At 35.9% G+C, this 22,691-nt stretch overlaps 1 protein-coding gene across 4 annotated transcripts in view; it reads left to right on the top strand.

Annotated features, from left to right (window-relative positions):
* The window catches only part of LOC148955234 (neurobeachin-like protein 1), a 227,589-nt gene that overhangs the window by 153,609 nt on the left and 51,289 nt on the right, over positions 1 to 22,691 (top strand). For all 4 annotated transcript variants that reach the window (XM_089101080.1, XM_089101086.1, XM_089101072.1 and 1 more), the window contains exons 16-20: positions 1,088 to 1,213; positions 6,709 to 6,824; positions 9,486 to 9,745; positions 10,871 to 10,984; positions 17,620 to 17,965. In XM_089101080.1, coding sequence (XP_088957206.1) covers positions 1,088 to 1,213; positions 6,709 to 6,824; positions 9,486 to 9,745; positions 10,871 to 10,984; positions 17,620 to 17,965 — 962 coding nt within the window. The remainder of the gene's footprint in view (positions 1 to 1,087; positions 1,214 to 6,708; positions 6,825 to 9,485; positions 9,746 to 10,870; positions 10,985 to 17,619; positions 17,966 to 22,691) is intronic.

Here is a 22,691-nt window from a genome sequence, read left to right as displayed (position 1 = left end):
CAGAAGCAGAAACAAGTCCGAAAAAAAACAGTTTTCTGTACTGTTTTTTTTTTTTTTTTTGAAAAACGGACACAGAAACAGGTTAGACAAAAACAGAAATAAAAAAAAACGGTGCCGAGGCTTAACCATTAACCAATTTGCTGATCATCGTGTAGAAAACAATCAATCTTCATTATCTAATAATTGCTTGATTGATTCGACTATTATATATTTTAGCTGACAGTAATGCTGACAGTTGTTGTTATATTTGCAATGAAATGGTATTGTTTTTTTTTGAGTTACAAATTGAGTCACTGACAGCATGCCCCAAAAATAGTTCAGGTATCGTTCAAGTGATAAACTTTAATTATGATTTTACTGACAGTTTAGAAATAGCGGTCATTGCGTGCTCAGCGTATATTAACAAAATAAACTGACACTTTAGGATAAGACGAGATTTTTATTAGATTTATTTTGTGGGTCACAAATACAATAAAGTAATGTCAAAATATAAGGAATTTTAACAACGGTATTAATTTGAAAAAGTTAATGGTATGCAAGTGAAGTGAAGTTATATGTGGTACAAACTTGGTTCAATTACGCATGTAATTTATATGAAAAACCTTTTAATTAATTCTCGTTAAATTGTCTCAAATGTGGTCTAACGGGGATGATTTGAATTTATCGAGAATTGTTCCAAACAATGATTTCAGTTCAGTGTCTTGTCCTGTTTAGTTTTCCAAAAATCCCTAAGAATCCTTGCAATTCCTTCTATCTTGCAATTCCCTTTCTAGAATGTGGCTGAAGAGGGCTGAAAAGAAAGTGTCATATATAAAAAGCCGTGTTAATTAAAGAATGATTTTCCTACTTATGAAAAACAGTCCACCTGGTAATCTTTGCTAAGGCCTTATTCAATTTTTTTTTCTAACCAACAAAACGGCAACTCAAATGACCAGTGGGAAAACCAGGTTTTTCTTGATCTACCTAGAATCAGTTTTCTCCTTTTTTTTTCTTTTTTTTTTTTTTTTTTCTTTTTTTTTCTTTTTTTTTTTTTTTTTTTTTTTATTTTATTTGCAAAACAAGGTTTAAATATTTTATTTTTTTTCAGGAATAAGGAAATAAAAAGATTTCAACAGTCTTGTCTGAAAAATAAGTACCGACAAAACAAGATTTGCAAAAAGTGGCTCTTGGTTAAAAGGAAGTTAACCGTACCTACAGACGGAGAAAATGGAAGGTAAAATATAGTGGCATTTGTCGAGTACGCCAAATATTGAACATGGTTAACAAATATGCGGACACGGCTATCACCTAATATAATCAATAATACATTACCAATTAGAGCAAATTTTCTCCAAGGAAATACCATCTTTATTATTCATAAAAGCCATAAGCTCGAAAAAAGGTGTGTTTAAGCCAAATGGCTTGTTATTAATAATTGTTGGCAGTATTTTGGTTGTTGCGCAAAAACAAGCTGTCTTTTTAAATGCGTAAAACGTGCGATTTTGTATGAAGTTGAAAAGAGAAATCCCGAACTAAATCATATATTCTAAACAGTTTATAAGCATTCAAAACATATAGACACACAAAAATTAATTATAAAACACAGGTGTAGCTGCTTAACACTTATCAGATGACGATAATGAAAAATAATATGTTCTGTATTCTCTTCTCTTCTTAATTTCTTTTGAATAAGGCCCTACTGATAAACAACTTTCTTTTTATTGGTTGTGTTTGAAAAATATTGCATTGGAAAGTATATTTTCTATGATTTTTTTTTTCTTCTTTATTTTTACTGACGCCATATAAATCCAAAAACGAAGAACTTACGAGCGACCTTTCTTTTCAACAGCTATTTTTCAAAAACATCTGCAATGACAGTTGCATTGATGGCTGGTAAAACATTTTTTTATCGAAAAGGTGTGTTTTTTTTGTGGTGGAAAACTGGAAAGCAACAACACTTTTCAATATTGAAGAGGCTGGAGGTAAAAGGAAAAAATGCGTTCTATCTAAGAAAAAAATTTGCTCCAAAGCATCTCTTGATGTCATCTATTCCTTACCAAAAAGCCCTCACCCTAGAACTAAGTTCTTCCGGGACCGTTAGTGGCGCATAGGACGTCGACAAAGCCTCTCCGCTCGTCCGAAAGCGATGTTTCAGTGATAACATCTTCCCATTCAGGTAATAACGAGGTCTCAGCCGTCCGCAGATATCGGTCAAAAGTTCGCCGCAAAGTGTCCTTTGGACGACATCGTATTCTTCTGTCGCCTGGTTTCCGATCGTAGATTGTCCGAGGAAGGTGGCCTTCGTTCATGCGGAGTACAAGTCCTAAATACGTCCACCTCTTCTTTGTTATAATAGCAGTAATGAGAGGCTGGTGGGTTCTATTACGAATTTCAGAGTTTCTTACTCTCTCTTGCCAGCTTATATTTAAAGTTCTCCTCCCCCCCCCCTAAACCCCCAAAAATAACAGTTTGAATATTGTAAGCAATGAGAAATCACACTTTACAATCAAGTTAGGTAGTAAATACCCGGTTGACGGGTGTCCATGTCTTGTTCCCTGGCACAGTCTGTAGCGCTGTGTTAGGCATAATGTCCATTAAAAGCTCCAGTTGACTGACCTATCCTGCATTTAATCTCGGTCATTATTTCACCATCACAGTTGATCCAGCTACCCAGGAATTTGAAATCCTTCACCTGTTCTAAATTTTTATTCTTGTGATGCAGAACAAGCGGTGAGCTTGTGATTTACATGGTCTTTAATTTGTCAATGTTAATGGTTAGCCCAACATCTTCTGCATTTTCTATAATTGTGTCAATTAGCTGCTGCAACCTCTGTTTAGAATCTTCTAACAAGACTATGTTATCCTTGAAATCTAAATCAGAGAGTTGCTTACTGTTTACTTTTACGCTATGTCCAAAGTTTCGTCTTAATGTGCAGTCAATTATAACTACAAAAATAAATGGGTAAAGTACATATTTCTGATGCATACCATACATGATCTTGAAAAATCTGGTTGTGCCATTCTCTGCCTTAACGCAGCACTCAGTCTCTTCGCATAAGGAAATAATTATGCTCACTTGTTTTCTGGTACCCCACAATGCTTGAGGACTCTCCACAAATATTCTCGGTCAACCGAGTCAAACGACCTTTCGAAGTTAATAGATAGTAGATATAGCTTGTTGTTTCATTCTTTTTTATTCCTCAGTAAGCGTTCTCAGTACAAAAATCAAGTCAGGGCACGATCTGTCAGCTCTAAAATTATGCAGCTCTTCTCTCAGATGTGTATCTAAAACCTAGTGCATCTCGAATCTGGTACAATATAATAGAAGCCAATAGTTTACACCGTACTGGCTGAAGGATAGTACCTCTCCAATTGCCACACAAAATTATGTCTTTCATTTTGATGATTTTCACCAACATCCCTTGGTCCATTCACGGGGAACCCTCCCTATTATTCATATATTAGTGGAAAGGGCGAGCTACATTGAGAGGCATGTTATTATTGAATACTTCAGCATATCTGCTGAGATTCAATCTATGCCAAGAGCTCGTCCGTTTTTTAGCTTTTTTACTGCGTACATGACCTCGGCAGAGCTTGGCGGTTCTGTATTAATGTCGAGTTGTAAAAAGGGGATATGAGGTACATTTTCTTGGTCACTGAGTCTTGGTCTATTTAATACTTTCTCGAGGTGGGTAGCCCAACTTTTGTCAATTTTATTCTACCTACTCCGTTTTAAGACTATACTAATTTAATAACTGTTTTCCAAAAAAATGCTTTTCGAAAGAAAGTAAATAGTTATATTCAAACTTAAGACGAGCAGAAATTACTGTAAATGAGAAACTTAAAGCCAAAACGGACGGAAATTAAACGAGCAAATACGCAAGTCTAGTAGGAATAAGAAATAACCACAAATACTGCCCCTTTAAGCCCTAAAGGGCCAGTAAGAATACTGCCCTTTAAAGCCCCCAAAAGTTAGATTGCTACTTGCGCATTACTGAAAACGACTTGTATTTCGAACAGCATGTTTTCTATTTGTTCTATAACCGACGACATTAATGAAAATCAAAATACTATCAACAGTTCGGAAATAAGAGTAGGACTACCACCCCTCCAACAAACCAAAAAAGGAAAAAGGTCTTCCAGAGGATGGTACGTAGAATAAGCAACTTTCTTTATAGATGACTGCTTGAACACGGGCCTTTGAATTGGAACAAGATGTATTTTAGTACCATAAAAAGAAGGGGGCAGTTGACAGCCTTCCTTGAAGAAGGGGCAGCCCTCTTCGTATCCGAAATGATTTTTGTTCGTTTTGATTTTTAATGTCGTTCTTTAATTTCGTTTGAGAAAAAAATCGTTTTTTTGTAATTTTCAAGAGCGAAAGCTTTATGCTCTATTTTACTTAAAAGTGAAGATGTCTTTAGAAGATAGACCCACGGGTAAAAAATCTATGTAACAAGAATACACGGAAAATTTTCGGGAAAATATTAGCTTCGAGAAAATGAAAATTTTCGAAAATTTTCGGGAAAATGTTTGCGAAGAGTGAAAATCTCTAATTTGAAAAATGATACAAGATGTATAGAAGAACGTTCAAGGAAATGTGAGTTGTAGTATAAGATTCGCTGTTGAAATAACTTTTAACAAGGCCTGAGCTGCCACTCGAGCTAAGTGAGGTTCGTTCATCAAAGCCAACGGCACGAGCTGATGCCTAAGAAAAGCAAGAGCCATTTTTGAGGGCTGGGGGCCCTTGCTGCTTACGATATTTTTGAAGAGAAGTGAGGGTCATGGAAAGCCTGAGAAGGGGACTGTTTGCTCGAGTTTAGGAATAAAACTAAAAGAACTGTATAGTTGGCACAATAAAAATGAAAATGAAAATTGTTAATACCATTTGAGCAATTAACAAATTAACAACGCACGGGATTGCCTCTGAGATAAACTGACCTCAAGGCTTGTTGGAGATAAATGTTACGAAGCGAATGCCCATTGAAAATTTAAGCCAGTGCAGCAGAATTCCTTCACTTAGGACAAATCATTATAACCATCATTATTAACAAACATAACAATCATTATTACATTATAACTGGTGAATGCCCCAGGGTGTCTCGGGCGAAAACATGCCCATTTAATCATTGTCGGGTTTTTCGGAATGCTACGATTAGTGCCGTAACAATCTCAAATAATTAGTATTGTATTTCGTGCTGTAGTAGAAGCACTTACCACATCGAATTCATTAGCCTAGCTTAGGTTGTTAATGCCAGCAGCTTAAATATGGCCACCAAATGAATTAACGCTGGATCACTTGTTAAGATCATAATAATACACCGAAAAATGAAGAGCAGACAATTTGTCGAAGATAGGGGTTGACTTCTCAGAACCTCACGAATAATAGAAAGTGTCATAGTAAACCACAAATAAAAGAGTCGCAAGTAAGGTGGGATGTCACCACAATTCTTTATAATGCAGAGCAGTTTCAAATGATTTTAACAGGCAAACACTTTACCCACATCAACAAAAAATCATAGATCAAGAACAGCAAGTAGGGATGAATAACAGGACGCCGAATGAAACATTTGAAATTCTGTTTCGTAAAAGCAAACCGTTTACTATTAGCTTGGAAAGTTTGTTCTAGAGGAAATAGTAGCATATTCTTAAGCAGTGTTTACATATTTGAAGCCAAAGGTATTGGAGAAAAATGATCTATGTTCCTAAAGTCACGTAAGTTCTTTCTTGAACCAAGATCAGAATAACTGCCATTGAAGAGCCAGGACGTATCCTGGGATTAACAAGTATGAAAAAAACCGTTGCAATGATGGTTGAAACAACGTATGTAGTATTTTCCAAGTGTTAAAAGGATAGGTAATATGATCCATCAGCTGAATTTGGCTTTAGTTGGTATATTACTGTAGTAATGCATCTGAGGTCTAAAACTCAACCTTCTTATAGGAGAAGTTTTATGGCTAGTTGATCAACACGTATCGTAGATTTCTGAGACCGCATCCTCCGAAATACAGAATGAAATTGGGATGGCCAGAGTCGATACGTATGATATAGAATTCATCCTTACTGCACCCCTTATAGATCCACTGATGAAACCATTAATAAGCAGTTTCATACGGTGGTTTTGCTTAAAGGCAAAAAGGATTTCTTACAAGAAATCCTTACAAGAAATCTTACAATGAGACTAGGTTGAAGAAATAGTCACAAACACAACAGTAGAAATCATAATAACAAAAATGGTATTACATAACTGTGTAAAACATCAGTGAATCCGATGAATACCCATTAAGAGATATATAACTCTGTTTCTTGTAGGCTGTGTAAGGGATAGTGTGACTTTTCCAGATATTGGACAAGAACAAAGGGGCTTTATTCTTTTTAAACTACGGATCTATTGCTAGTCTTCAAGAGGTTGGCATTGCAAAGTCAAAACATATCATGCCCAGGTTTCGTAGTTTGGGGTTCTGTGTACCATATTTAGGCTTGGTCAAAATGTTTGAGTTAGTGTTTTGGTGATTTTATTCATCGATAAGACCGCATTTTAAACTACTGTGTAAAAAGTCAATATATTTTAGATTTGAATTTGAATATATATTAAAATAAAATTAAGGTCAAAATCTATATTGTAAAGCTGGAGTTTGCCTTTTTTCGTTTTTCTTTTGTTAACAATGTTTTTCTTTTATGTTTATTTGCTACATTTTTAATGGTTTCTAAATAGGGTTTCCTTGATTATAGAAAAAAATATTGGATTCAATCAGAAGCAGAAACCTTTAGCCGGAATCGTCCCGCTATGGTTGTCAACGAAAATTTTACAGATCATGCAAACGCCAGCAAATTGAGAGACGAGTCAGGTAAAATAAGACCTTAAGGTTTATTTTGATCATTCGTGTTTGAATAGCAGCATTTTTTGGTAAATTGAACCATTCCTAGCTCTCAAAATACAATAAACTGTGTCTTTAGACCAATGCTCATTGTTTTTATTTCATAAACCTGTCATTGATTTTACAAGTGTGTTTCCAAATTTCCTAATGAAAGAGCGTTTGGAAACATTGAAACACATGTGCTGCACATATACACTCCTGTATAAAAATGTTTTTAAAAGGAACTGTTGAGTAGAGGTTTCAGGCACCTATCAATTGTGCCAATTTTGGGTACCATCAGCATTGACTCGGTTTCTCGGAAAACATAAATAGATTATTACAGCCAGAATAAATACAGATAGCTTGTTTCTGTATTCTGTTCTGTTTTTGGAAAAACAAGTGAAAACAACTTTGATAAAAAAAAAAAAGAATGTTACTATTTTCTTTTCTCCTTTTGTAAATCTAAAAACAGTTTTATTTGAAGAAAACATAGCTGTTTAAATTTACTTTCGTACTTTTTAAGAATTCAAATTTGAGAAAAAGGGATGAGCAAAGCATTTAAAAAATCATAATCTTTAAAAAAACTTTATTTGGAAAAATAAAAATATTATTATAAATACCCATTATAGTGATAGATGTTGAACTATTTAAAAAGTTTAAATTAGATTCATATTACTTAGGTAACCTGAAGTGTTGCACCAACCTCTGTTTGTCTTTACCGACTAAAGTGCTGCCGGAGCCATGCTTCGGGTTTTTTCTTTGTCATCGATTGATTATTGTAGTTGCCAACCCCTCAACTTCGTTAAAGGGGTATTTTCTGAGAAGAATTTTTCTATAAGAAAATATCTCGACCTTGGGCGCCCATAGGGGGGGCTGGGGAGGGGGGGCTCCCCCCCCCCTGGCTGAGTGATGCTGCCTTATTTTTATATTTTGTTCTGAGATTTCTATTATATAGCATTAAAACTGCCATTGAGACGCGGTTTGCCCCCCCCCCCCTGGAAGTCAGCTTATGGGCGCCCATGATCTCAACATGCTCCTTAAAGATGGTCTCAAAAGACATTGTTCGTCTTTAAAACCAAGAATTTCCTCTATTTCCCTTGTCATTTGTCAATGTGGTTACTTTTGAAAATACAGCATCTGTAATTAAGTGCTGTGTCACTCTTCCTCACTACTGAGATCATATGAGTAATTTAATCTTTGTTGTTATTTAAGAATGTGCTGAATACGCGGGACAAGGCCACAGCCAGAGATTTTTTTTTCAAATCCGCCACCGATCAAGCATGAGTAGGGTATTTGACAGTCATTGAAGTAAGCTTGCTACCTAGAATCAGAATTCCTCCCTCAAGGAAGATTCTGACAAGGCTGAAGAGGTATATGAATGGGTCACAGGAGACTATCGAGAATCATATATCATCGAAGACAGCGGTTTCCAACCCTTCCTTAATCACAACTTAACTCTTCTTAGACTTTTAAAAGATATTTGTGACCCCTCCCTCCTTCTTTGCTCGCAATATTTGATAAATAAAACACAAAATAAATGGTATGGCAATTTATTTTCGGACTAACCAAAAGTGGTCACATTTTGCAGCTGGCATCTGATCTTGGTTGAGTCTTTATCAAGGCCAATGCCATTTCATCTTACATATCTAGTTCATTCCCGGCTTTTTTCTTCATCTGCAGAAGAGTTGAAGATCCACCGTCGCAGACACAAGTAGAAGCAAATAGCGCCAATATTCGGAAAGAAAGCAAGGAAATCTTTGGATACGAATTACGCTCTGCACACCAAGATTGAAACAGTGAATTTTCTTGATACATACCCTGCGCCCAGGAGCCATTTCTTAGCTCTCACTTTTCATCCTGTAGTTTATCAAAAATGTTGTCAAGATTCAAAGATACTTGGAATGTATTTCAAACTTAAGCAGGTTCTTGTTCAGAGAATTCTGAGAAGTAACGTTAAATTTCACAATTTTCTGTTTCTGGTTCTTCGATTTCGATGGCAAGGTGTTCAAACGAGGTAAAGTTTTGAATATTTACTTTATGGTGCCAATTTTGGAGGTTTAACATGGAAGTCTAGTTATTATCTTCAAAGTCAATAATGGGAGTCTCCCATTAGATCCAGGTCTCGTCATTAAAGTATCTCTTAAACTCGCGTCTTCTTTTTATTCCTAATGACTGTTTGGTGTCGTTTTTTAATTTAAAGATTTGACCAAAAACATTTCCATTCAATAACCAACAAATAGCAGTGGAAAAAAAAGAGGTATATATGCTCCATGGTAACCAAAAGGTGTGGGAAGAAAATTAGGCTCTGTAAATATACTTCTAGTGTATTCGTTTGTTTGTGTAATTTTTTTGCAATTAAGACATAGTAACACTGCGGTGACCTGATATGTCTGTTGTTCAATCTGTCACTTGAGCTTTAAGCCATGCTAAAATTTTTCTAATTTGGTATTGCTTAGGCTTGGTATTGCCTTTGATATTGCCTTGGCTATTCCTCGCATATATACTATGAAGAGCTGGAGGTTATATAAATTTGGTATTGCCTTGGCTTGGTATTGCCTTGGCTATTCCTCGCATATATACTATGAAAAGCTGGATGAAATATAAATTGCTCTTACCAAACAAATTTTTGATAGCCCTTTATCTTGTTCATAGGTTACGTCACAACAAATGGAAACGATCTCTTATTGCAAATACCAAGAAAAGAAAAGACGGACTCCTCTTGGGAAGATTCGGGTGAGGATTATGATATTGAAGAGGTCAATGAAATAAATGGAGACATGTTTGAATATCAGGGAAAGATTTATCAACCGGTTGAATGTCAAAGAATAACTTTAGAAGGAACTGAAGACGGTTCGCTACAGGTTTCGGACTCTGCTATTGTTTTTAAGAGCTCTAACAAGCATACGCTAGAGGTGAGTGTCCACATTCTGTAGTTCAAGTTTGCATATTCTATAGTGCCTCAACATGGATTCTATATAATTCTTCGAATCATAAAATGCTGTCAAGGCTTTTGCAGCTAATTCTCCTTTAATATTGGAACCTTTTAAAAGCTGTCTTGGCTAATTTACTTAAAATCTGAAAAGTTATTTTTACTGTTGCTTAAAGCCAGAGTTTCTTGGGGGACATGGAAAGATGGAAAATCTCTAAATATAATTAAAGGTTTGAGTTTTTTGTATATACATGCAAAAACCGAAAATTTTGTTCTATGTTTATGTCTTTTTTTTTTTTTTTAATGCATAATATTGATTCTTTTTATTTTGATTTTTTAATATTTAATATTTATTAATTTTGGATTAAATATCATAAAGACCGGCCGATAATTATAGACGTTTTATATTTTTATTTTTTTCTTGTAAAGCTCCATATCTTTTTTTTTCTTTTTTTAAGCTGGTTGAATTTGGTTGCATTTGAGTGAAAAAATGTCAGTCAATGTCTTCTGAATTCCAACACTTTCTATTAAATTAATACCTTATATAGTAACTATTTATTTCAACTAAACCTTATCCTCTAGGTAGATTTTACCATTCCTTTTTTTCATTCTTAGGGTGATACTCGTGCGTTGTACACATAATGTGGTTATTGGAAAGGTACAGCCCAATTTCTTGATAAAACAACGCCCTTTTCTCCCTTAATGATGTATGTCGAGTGTATAGAAATATCTCTATGCAGACAATAACTTGCAGCTAATAGAGCAATATTCCAAATGCCAACGGATCGCAAAACAAAATTAGAAATTTATTCTATCCAGTCTTTTTCATCTACCAATTTACGTAAAGAAAACCCCCTAACCCCTAAGGTAGTATCTACTTCTTACGTTTTTTTTTCCAATTTATTTTATTTTCTCGTACAATTTAGCCAATTGTAATGTGAACCCTCCTGTGTCATTATGATTCTTTTTGTTTTCTTTCGTTTTCCTAAGACGGGGATATTGTAATAAATTTACTAGCTCTGTTTCCACTATCATTATGTTTGGTATGGTTCAAATGACTAGCGAACTGTGATAATTTGTAACTTGAAATTATATTTACCTGTTTCAGATTCCATTATGGATGATGCGTGAAGTTTATCCAAGACGATTTTGTCTACAGAGGACTGCAATTGAAATTTTCCTGTTGGAAAACAGCAATTATTTTTTTAATTTCAAAGAAGGAGTAAGGCATATCAAATTTTTTATTTTCTTACATTTTCTAGATTGGGCTTAACCTTTTCCCGTCTTTAAAGAATTTGAAAGTAATTAAAATTTTTTGGGTTGGGAGGGAGCTCTTGGTCCCAATCCGTCTCCGATATTTTTTGTGCGCCAAATGAAAAGGTGCGTTTCCAACTTTTTACTGAAAAATGAGCTATTCTGCTCCTTAGGTTCTTCTATGGGATCTTATCAACTTTGAAAATTCAAAAACGCGTATACTTTGTATGAGTTAGCGAAAATTCCGGAGGATTGAGGCAGAAATATCTCAGTGCATTTAGCTAAAAAGATCTATGACTTTGTTTATCTTGTTTCAAGCCACAATATTTAGCTACACCATCTCGTTTTTACTGATATAGTCCTGGTTAATCATTAAAAAACTACTTCGCAAGAAATTCTTTAAATTTACTCTTGAAAAGCTATTACCAGGGGCACGGCCGTACCCAGGATTTTGTCGGAGGGGGTTTTACTCAAAGATTTTTTTCGGGGGGGGGGGAGGGTTACACTAAAAACCTTAAAAACGCATACAAAATTTGTTTTATCCGTTTTGTTACGTTTTTTACGAGTCAAAAAAACATTTCGGGAGGGGTTCAAACCTACAATTCCAACTCGAACCAGGGACGAACCACCGCACCTGGCCGTTAAAAAAAATAATAAAATAACCACAGATCAAAAAGAAAAATTTTACAATCCTTATAGAGACACCAAATGAGGTGGTATACACAAGACCTTCCAGTTGTAGATTGTGCCATGGGACTGTCCCAATATCTACCGTTTTTGTACCCCGAAATAATTTTGTTTTGACTTGGGCCGAAAGGCTATAGAAGTAAAAATTCTGATATAACCAATTGGCTTAAAACTATCCCAAAGCTATTTTTCTCTTTCCCCTTTTTTGAACGTCATCCTATCACATGTTAACGCACTAGTCCCTAAACTTATGTGTAGTCCATACAAAGTGATTGGGTATTTTATAGAATGTGTATGCATTCTTTCTAACGGTTACTATCTATTGTACTGTTGCACGCCAACTATTGAGGGTAGGGGGTCTGGTTTAATGGATATTTTTGTATGGAAGGAGCCACAGATCTTTTAAAGTATATTTTTATGGTCAAGTTCTCCGACTGCTCGTAAGGGGCTCTTTTGATCAACTTGGGCAGAGGATTTGTCCTCTAATGTCCCCTCATTTGGAAGACTGTATTTGGATTGAGCATGCTATAGGGATGCTCAAGAGTGAAACAGTCTTAATATTTCAGAAATATTCTTAGTGTAAATTAAAAAACTACATTTACATTACACTTAAAGGTGGCTGAGAATGCCTCTCAGGGCAAGAATGAAGCACGTTGAAATTTTAAGGCATCATGAGGTAGTGTTTATTTTTGTCAATTTATGTGGAAGGAGGATGCGTTCCGCAGCAGAATTGTTTTTTTATGGTTACATCTCCCCCCCCCTCAGGCGTGGAAAAATCTAAACACCAGAACTTAAAAAATTATTCTTAACATTTTAGCCCCGCCTTTACAAATTCTTAAGATCTCGTATATTTTTGGGGTGACTTCCATTTTATAAGGATTGTTATGTACAAGGGTAATTTATGCGTCAAGTTGAGGTTTGGGGGTGGTTTTACAGAAGCTCCCCTCTTATGTTGAATAAACCTCCATATAATACAAGAAGTGTAATAAAATTAAATGAAAAAAATCAAGTATTTTCAAATTGAAGTGAAGAGTGGCGTTAAAGCCTAGGACGGACAAAAGTTAAAGGATTTTGGTATTTCTGGCCCCCTAGGAAGGATCTTGAGGGTTTGCCATTTACTGGGGTGATTTTATTTTTGAAATATTGGTATTGAAAAGTAAATGTCAGGGATTGGGGGTGGGGAAGAGTTCGCCTCATATTTCAGATGACCCATAATATGTTATTGTAAACATGCAGACATTAAATACAAACACTAGTATTTTCAAACGGAAGTAAAGGGCGGTGTTTTAATTCAGAACTGAAAGATTATCTTTTACAAGAGAGGGGCTGTCGTTCCTGAAATTGCCACTCTTCACACTAAAGCTCGGCTTATGTTTCATTGAGAGTATTAATTTAAAAAAATAAGTTTTATGACGAAGTAAAGACTGAAGTTGAAACTTAAAATGAACAAAAGAAGTTCCAACTTCACCCTTTACTTTTGCCAGAAGAATTATGTTTTTTAATGAATCTTTAAGAGTATAGGTTTTTGCTTTTTCGAATAACCTGTTTATTACATGCTACAAATTTAATACAATAAGAAAATCTAGACTTCAAAGTTTTATCACCACTCGAATCGGCTTTTTAATACTCTTTTGAAGTATAAATCTACAAAAAGCACGCTGAAATTTTTATAGTTTTTAATTGATTCTTTATAAACATCTCTCTACAATGTCGCCCGCGTGCTAGTTCTGGTAGCAGCAGTTACGCGGGATTTGGTAGCTGTGCCCCCCCCCCTCGTTGTTGGTGAAAACCTTTTTAGAGCATTTTCATTGGAAATTGCTCTTGCTTTGTATCTTCGTTGAAAAAAATAATAGCAAAATTGCCCCTTCTAGATGCTAAAAATGCATTGTGCCTCCCCCTCTCAAAATTTTTGTAAATCGACACCACTAGCCCAGCCACTAAAATTAGCCAGTTCTGGTAGTTAGCAGATGATTTATGAAAAATATCAAGGGAGCTAGAAGGGGAGTATAAAAGAGGGAGGATTATAAAACTCTGGAAAATAGCGCCGAATCTAAACAAAAAGTGTATCAATGAAATTATCATTGCCAAAACCCATATGCAGGAAATTTACAGCCGCCCTTCTTCAACAACAAGGAAAATCAATCCTTTGCATGGGTAACACTGGAATATCATAAAGTGCCGTTTAAGGGCTCATTTAAAAGCTAATTTTTATATCTAATCACTTTTTACAAGTTCAGCCTCATGAAACCATCATAAAGTACTAAATGGCATTTAAAAAGGGCACTGTGGGTGCTATTTCTCCAATGGAAAGGCTGGGATGAACTTAAAGGGTACTATAAAAATCTCCATGGTTGAAAACCCTAAGCTTGTGGTTTAAAACCCTCCTCTCACATTTTACTCCTCCCAGACCCCTTAGCATTTTTCACAAGTCATTTACTAACAAACAGAACTAGCAGGCTAATGCAACATCATAGAGAGCTGTTTGAAACTCATTAAAATGCTATTTTTTTTTTTATATCTACGTGCTTTTTATAAATTCATCTTAAAAACGCCGTCATAAAGTGCATCATAATACTATATTTGGATTGGAAAAGTTAGGAAGGAAGAAAAGGGAAACGCAATAATCTTAATGGTTGAAAGACTCCAAGCTATCACTGCAACTATGATAATGAGTAATAAAAGCAATCGAAACCCTAATCTCTTCAGCAATCTAACTAATTGTGAGATTTTGGTCTTAAAATATTTTTTTTTTTTATTCTTAAGCATTTAGGCTCCCCTCTTATTGCAAAATTATATAGTTTAGTTCCTTATGCTTGGCTAGCCAGAGAGAAGTGGATAGAAGAGATAACCTCAGGATCAAATTGTCGAAAGATCCCTCGCCCTCTTCGTGTATTCTGAAGGAACAGAACGAAAACTACATCGATCAGCTGTAAAGCTATCTCCGTAAAAAAAAAAATCAACTAAAACAGACCTTTATGCAACCGGGGCAACGTATGCAGGTCCATGCAAACTGATCTATTTTTTTGACGGTCATTGATGTCATATCAAGGTGATTTAATTCATAATGACCCTATTATACATAAAATTGGCATAAAAAAGTGACATAAAATGTACTTAAACTTGCGTAAAATTTGTAGTGAATTTGCAAAATTTTACGAAAATTCGTATAAATGATGTTTTAAATGTATTTGTAGTTGTATCTGCTCCCCTATGCAAATCCATTTTAATGATCCCCTGTATTGTCCCAGCAATTTCATTTTTACAACAATACCGACAAGATCTCGAAAAAAACCTGACCTGGAATCGTGCAAGGATTTTCCATCTCTGTGGTTAAAGAACCAAAGTTGATCAGTAGTCTCTCGAATTGCCTAACCCTTTATCAAAATTCAGCAGAAAAGTATGTGTTTTACACCTTGTTTAAACCCGAATCATGCATGGACTTGCAGTCTCTATATTTGGAAGCACTAATTCAGCCTTTGGCCCTTCAAATACCTCAGCCACCACCAACTTGTCAGTGAAGAAGTATGCAAGTTCTTTCTCTAAACGGTTCGAGATCTACGGGGCGTTTACTGTGTGTCATTAGGGAATAAGAATGATGATTTGTATAGGTGTACGCCCCTTCTCAAACGTTTCCATGAAAGTGTTCCAATCCACTTTAAATTTGTGGGGCAGGAAACCTTCTGCCAAGGGGACAGGGGAAGCAACTTCCAAGTCTGGCCAGCTTTTTGCTTGAAAGTGCTCGGATCCACCCTAAATATGATTGGTCACCAGTTATAATCAAGACCCCCCCCCCTCGGAAAATTTCAAAGAATATTTGGGCCTAAAAATATATATTTCGTTAGCCCCTTCTCCCCTTCGTCCGGCTGGACGCTGGTCTTCTTCGTTATTCATCAAGAGAAGTAGAAATCTGGTAAAAACGAAATGGCTGTAGCATTTCAGAACCCTTGCATAATAGTTGAAATATCTAACAGCTATGTATTCCTAACAGAATTAGTTATCAAAATTAATAGTATTTTTTTTTATCGAGCAACCGTCACCATCGAGAAGAACTGTCGCCATTTACATCGCAGCTGGGTTAGTAAAAAAATCTTTCCCCTTAGCTTTCATACCATCAAACATCCAGAAGGGATTTGGAAGGTATATCCCCTTTCAATCCGGACAGTTTTGATAATAAAGACTTGTTCTCTTAAATATAGACCAACCAAATGTTTTTTAGCCCCTGAAGCAGGTGGCAAATTGCCAAGCTACTCATGCCATTGCCAAGCGCCTCGCGAAGTTTCTAACTCGTGAATAGGCCCAAATCTGATTTTAATTAAAGCTGGGATTTGAGAAAGACTGATCAAAGCAAAAATGTTTGCGGTCAGCAATGATCGCGCCAGCAGCGCGCCGCTGCTGTTACTTTTTACCCCCGCTGCCGCCGACGTTCCCTTATTGGCACGGCGCCACGGTTTAATCGTATAACAGAAATCTCAAAACAAAAATATGAAAATAAAAGACAGCGTCATTAAGCCAGGGGGACTGGTGCCCCCTGCCTCTCTTATGGGCTCCCATGACTGATACTCATGGGCACCCATAAGCTGAATTCCAGGGGGGGGCTTACCTGGTCTAATTGGCACTATTAATGCTATATAATAGAAATCTCAAAACAAAACTATAAAAATAAGGCAACATCATTCAGCCAGGAGGGGCTGGTGCCCCCTCCTGTCCCCCTTTATGGGCGCCCATGTAATACTCCTCTTCAATAGCTTCTGTGCACCTACACACCATTGTACATAATTTTATGAACCCTCAAATGAATAAACTCAGGTAAACGAAGCTGAAAATGTATGTCTCTATTAACCGTTTATTGTTAATAGACTGTATGGATCTTTAGGAACAATTGTGCCAACGCGCGGCATTATAGCTTCAGAAGTTAGAAAGCTAGATATATAGCTTTTTGACGGTTATATATCCAATGTATATCTCGGAATTGGTTCTCTTGGATAACATTTTGGCCCTCGTTGGGCCAAAATCGTTTTTGTAATTCTGCACAATGGTAAGAAACGTTACATTGTTATGGCGACATCTCTATTGTAACTTTAAAGATGCACTAGAAATGTCAGTTCTGTTCAAGTGAAGCTATTCCCTCTTCATTTGTTTCTCAAAATGCTTTGTTTTTGTCTCACTCTTTTGCTTGTAAAATTACTCAGAGTACAAAATGCCTCATAATATAATTGTTCTTTTTGTGCTTCGTAATTTTCCGTAATAAATTACAAAGCAAGTAATTTATTCAGTACCCATATTACTAAGTGATTATAAACTGAGCGTGGTAATACGATTTATAATGTCTAAACTTCTGCTATATTTATATATTTATATTTGAGATTCAATTGGATTCGAATTTGAATCACATGCAAAGTCTCGTTCTTATATGCCTATTTTAAATAGGTTTGAAGCAGTTTTCTTTGGTAAAATACCGAAGGATCATTTCCAGGACCATCTCCAAGCTCTTTGGTTCGGTGAAGAAATGGTGGGTTCACCTTCGAAGATGTTAGCTTCTTTGATAGTTATTGGCATAATTGATTTTTATATTTTTATCTAATGTTTGCTTATTAGCGAAGATTTGATGAGGTTCAAACCCACATACTGCTCCCTTCTTGGATATAGCCTTGGTTGCATTTTTTTTAAAATTAGAGATAACAAAGGGTTGTATTTGGAAGTACATATTTTTAAGCTTCGAAATCTTAAGCATTAGCCTTAAAAAAAGAAACTTAGTTTGTTAGCATAGTATAACCAAACGTATTCTTATGACAATATAATCAAATAAATTGATGTGGAAGGAGCCAGTTTCCGATCATTTGGTCAATAAAAGTTTTTTGCAATGCCTAAATATTTTTTTCTAATGGTTAAAATATAAATATTATGCTTCTTCTCTAGGTGAACAGCCAAGTATATAGCCAAATAAAAAGTTTACGACCGTCAAATCTTATCTCACGCTTTTCTTTTGATATCATTCACGAAAAGCAACTAACACAGCCATGGCAAAGAAGAGAAATTAGCAACTTCGATTATATAATGGCTTTAAGTATGGTCTCTGGGCGGACATTCAATGACCTTGCACAGTACCCAGTTTTTCCTTGGATTTTGAAATACTATGAAAGTCGTATGCTTGATCTTGAGGATTACAGCGTTTACAGGGATTTGGCAAGACCCATTGGGGCACAAACTAAGAAGAGAAGAGAAGAGATTGTGAAGAAGTATGAAACTTTCGAAGACCCGTCTGGTAATATATCTACTTTTTATGAAATATTATTTCTAATGTTCTTAGTGTTATAAATATTCTAATACTGCTTCTAATCGTTGAAATGATGCTGTGATACATGTGTTGTAGTGACTAGGATCCATGGTGTCACCAGTTTTCCATAAGATTAAGAAATTGCTCAAATGTTAACATAGCTGTAAAATGACCCTCTAAACGCCTTCAAAGTTTTCACCTAATAGGACAATTTTTTCACTGTTTCTCTGAGGGATCGCGAGGGCACATTTATGAAGGTCGAAGGCCCGAACTTTCGACCGTAGTTAGCAAAGCAAATGGATGGAGACGCTAAAAATCTCACAAAGGCTTTGTGCTAGCTTATGAGCCAGTGAAGGTGGCTCCTTTGCTAATACCTGGGGGTAAAAACAAATAAACACGCATCCTTGATCTTTCTACTGGAAAAAAAAATTCCTCATTTTTGTAGATAGAAGCTTGAATTAAAGTAGGGTTCTCTGATATGCTGAAAGTAATGATGTAATTTTCATCAAAATCGTTTGACTTTTTGGGGGTGTTAATTTTTCGAAAATCAGGAAAAATTTCTCAGGCTCGTAGCTTTTGATGGGTAACATTAATATGCATTAAGTAGTGGTCTGGGCTTCATAGAGTACTGTGAAAGTTTAAAATAATAGAAAAAAAACGGAAGAAAGAGGGTTTAGATTTTAGTCTTTATTTTTGAAACTATCTGTAACCTGGACGTTCGAATTCTTGTTTCTCTAGAGTCCTACATGCAAATGTAACCAAAATTGAAACAAATGATGGAGAAGTGTAGGACGTTAGCATAAAAGACTTGTTGTCTAAAAATATAGCAGACTTCCCGCTCTATTTGGAGTATACTCCATCAAGACCTATTGCAACTCATATTTGAAATTGAATTTATTCGAATAACTGTATGCATAACTATGCAGGAAATTGTAAAAGAAGTGCCTTTCTTCCCACATGCTTTAATTAGAAACAATCGCCTATAATCACTAGATTGGACATTGACTTAAATAGGCTTAATGGCTTATTTGCTAAGTCCAAGGACATAGTAGTAACTGAAAGTGAAGATCTGGGGGCTGTTCCTCTTGAAATGCATCAGTCTATTCATGTTTTCTATTTTCGATTTTACCATTTTACTTTTTCAATGTGGATACCTTCAAAATAAGCATTTATTGTCTATCAGCCTCCCTAAAATAAAATGAACATAAACACACATCAAAGAAGCTAGATGTCCAAGTCCTTAAAAGCCGCTAAAATGAAGAAAAACTACATTTTATATGTAATATGTAAAAATTTGTCATGAAATCACTTTTTTTTTTTTTTTTTTTTTATGGGTTTGCATAGTTGTGATAAGAATAAAAGTGCTAAAAAGTTCATCTTTTTTGGGATTGAATATAAGAACTTATAAAAATAGGCAAAACTTTCTCCTCTTAGACCTTGCACCTGCTAGAAAGGTTATTTATGGCGCTTTAGAAAGTGATTGGAGGGCAATTAACCCCCCTCTCACGCCCACCATTTCTCCAAACACATACAATCAAAATATTGGGATAACCATTTTTTCAACACAATTGAAAGTTCTGAAAATTATGTCTTTGAAGATGACAAACCCCCCACACCCCTCAGGGCAAGGGTTGTAAGTTATGCCCTGGGGGCATACAAGGTTTCTTATAGATAGCGTTATCGTAGAAACTTCAAAAAGGGGTCATTCAGTTAGAAATTGAAAGGGCTAGTGCCCTTTTTTAATAGTAGAAAGTGATTGGAGGGCAACTAACCCCCCTCTCACGCCCACCATTTCCCCAAGTACAACCAATCAAAATTTTGAGATATTTTGTTGAACGTAGTTGAAAGTTCTGAAAATTAGTTCTTTGAGGATGAAAAACCCCCACGGCCCCCAGGGCAAATGCTGTAAGTTATGCCCGGGGGCATATAAGGTTTTTATTGAAAGCATTGTCGTAAAATATAAAAAAAGAGCTAATTAATTTGGTACTTGTGTGGGCTTGTGACCTTTTTAATAGATCAAAGCTATCGGCGGGTGAATGCCCCCCCCCACGCCCCACATTTCCCCTAACACTTCTGATCAACATTTTTATATAGGCATTTTGTTGAACGTAGTTGAAGGGTCTGGAAATAATATCTTTTAGTGTGGCAACCCCCCCCCCCCCACACCCCTCAGGGCTAAGGTTGTAACTTATGCCCTGGGGGCATATAAGGTTTTTATAGAAAGCATTGTCGTAAAAACTTCAAAAGGCTCATTCGATTGGAAATTTAGTGGGCTATTGCCCTCTTTAACAGTCGAAAGTGATCGGAGGGAGAATCCCCCTCCCTCTACGCTTATCATTTCCCCAAACATTTATGGCCATTTCGTGCAACGTAGTTGAAAGGTCTGAAAATCATGTCTTTGAGGATGGCATTCCCTTGTTATGCCCTTGGGGCATGTAAGGTTTTTATAGAAAGTTTTGTCGTATAAGCTTTAAAAAGGGCTTGTCGCCCTGGGGTTGGGTTGTAAGTTATTTTAGTGAGGGCATATAAGATTTTTATTTAATGGACGGTCGTATAAACATCCGATGGGGATTATTTGATTTTAAATTGTAACTTATAATGCCCTTTTTAAGAGTCAAAGTGATTTGAGAGCAAACGGCCCCCTTCCACGCTCAGAATTTCCCTTAACACCTCCAATCAAAATTTTGGAGATAGCAATTTTATTCATCATAGTTGAAGGTTTCGGAAATTATGTCTGTGAGGAAGACACCCCCCCCCTCCTATAGCTCTCAGTGAAAGGGTTGTAAGTTATGCCCTTAGGGGATATAAGGTTCTTATAAAAAGGGTGGTTGTATATGCTTTGGGAGTGACTCTTGGATTTGTAATCATAAGTTCTAGTGTCCTTCTTAAGAGTCAAAGTGATCAGTCTGAAGCTAAGACCCCCCCCCCCCCATACACACAGACAAGCACGTCGTGTTTTCCTGAGATGTATCCAATAGATATTTTGAGACAGTCCTTTTATTCTAAATAGTCCAAAATATCATATAACAAGGTTTTTGAGGTTGATACAAACCACCAGATTCTGAGGGCGAAGGGTGAAGTTATGCCCCTGGGGCATTTAAGGTTCTTAAGGAAAGGATGGTTGTATAAGCTTTAGAGGTGGCTAATTTGGCTGAAATTAGAAGTTCTAGTTCCCTTTTAAGAGTCAATAGTGATGGAGGTCAAGTAGTGCCATCCCCCCCCCCTCTCACCCAACGACACCTCTTTTCACCAAATGCATTTGATTGAAATTGTGCGATGGCAATTTTGTTTAAAATAGTCAAAAGAGCCTAAAACAATCTTTCCAGGGTTGGCACAACCCCCCAGAGCCCTGGGGCAAGGGCTTTAAGTTATGGCCTGGGGGCATATAAGGTTTTTATGGAATGGGTGGTCGTACTAAATTCAAATGGATCTCATTTGATTTTAAATTGGAAGGTATAGTTCCTTTTTTAAGAGTCAAAGTGATTTGAGAGAAAATACCCCCCACGCCCATCATTTCCCATAACAAATATCCAAAAAAATTTTTAGACATCAATTTTTTCAGCATTGTTGAAAGGTTAAGTAATTATGTGTATCACTAGTTGTAGTAGTAGTAGTAGTATCAATCGTACCAGTATGCAAATGGTACTTTTTTTCAACATCCCCTTCAACACACGATGAATTTTTTTAACTTAATACCATAAACCAGTCCTGAAGCATTGCTGATACGTCCTCTTGACAACCTGTATAGGCATAGTGTGTTTCGATTTATTTCAATTACAATTACAATATTGCCCAAAATTTTCGCCTTAATAGCCTTAGGTTTATTTGTTGTAGTAGTAGCACCCTTAAATACAGTAGTATCAGTAGGAGTACAGTTAATAGTTGTAGTCTTAGCTTTAGAAGCAGTAGTAGTAGTAGTTGTAGGAGTATAAGCATTAGTAATATGATGCAAATATTGTCTTTTGGTTATTTCAACATCCCCCAAAACAAGCGTTGTAAGTTTTAATTTCACAAACGAAACTGTTGCTAAGATATTGCTGATAAGTCCTTTTGACAACCTGCATACGGATGGCAGGTTGTCATCCGCACAACATAAATATTCTCTGAAAATTTCACCTTCATAGGATGTGGATTTTGAGATAGCGAGAAGACACTGTGTGTATTCATTTAATGCTGCTTCTATGGCCACTGTAACTAACGACACTAATGGCATTAAGTTGAAACTTTTAGGGAACGTGTAGGAGAAGTTTCAATTAAACGAAAAACCTATATGCATACAGGTATTCAAAGGGCATATAAGCACTATAGGGCATATAAGGACATGGGCAGAGATGCTCTATCATAGCTAGTAATATCATTGATATTTTAAAGGAGCTAATTTGATTGTTTCTTTAGCAGAAATTAAATAAAATAGGAGCAGAAATTAAAATAAATAATAGAGTCAAACTCAAAACCAGCAGAAATTAATATGAGTAAGTAAAGTAAAAATTATATTCTGGCTTTTAGAAAGCATAGGGATTTTGAACCCTACTCATATTAATTTATGCTCGTTTTGAGATTTACTCTGTTATTTATTTTAATTTCTGTTCGTTTTAGATTTTATTTATTTATCGATACTGATTTGTGGTAGTTGTATGCTTGGTAGATTATTTTATTCTATTTTTGTTCATTTTTGGTTTAATCGAGTTCTTTACTTTTTTTTGAAAAACATTTT

The sequence above is a fragment of the Artemia sp. Qi Xiang Cuo genome, chromosome 2 (genome assembly GCF_049724085.1).
Source record: "Artemia sp. Qi Xiang Cuo chromosome 2, ASM4972408v1, whole genome shotgun sequence".
NCBI classification, from domain to species: Eukaryota; Metazoa; Arthropoda; class Branchiopoda; order Anostraca; family Artemiidae; genus Artemia; species Artemia sp. Qi Xiang Cuo.
The sequence above is the reverse complement of the archived record's forward strand: the minus strand, read 5'-3'. Positions and strand labels throughout refer to the sequence as shown.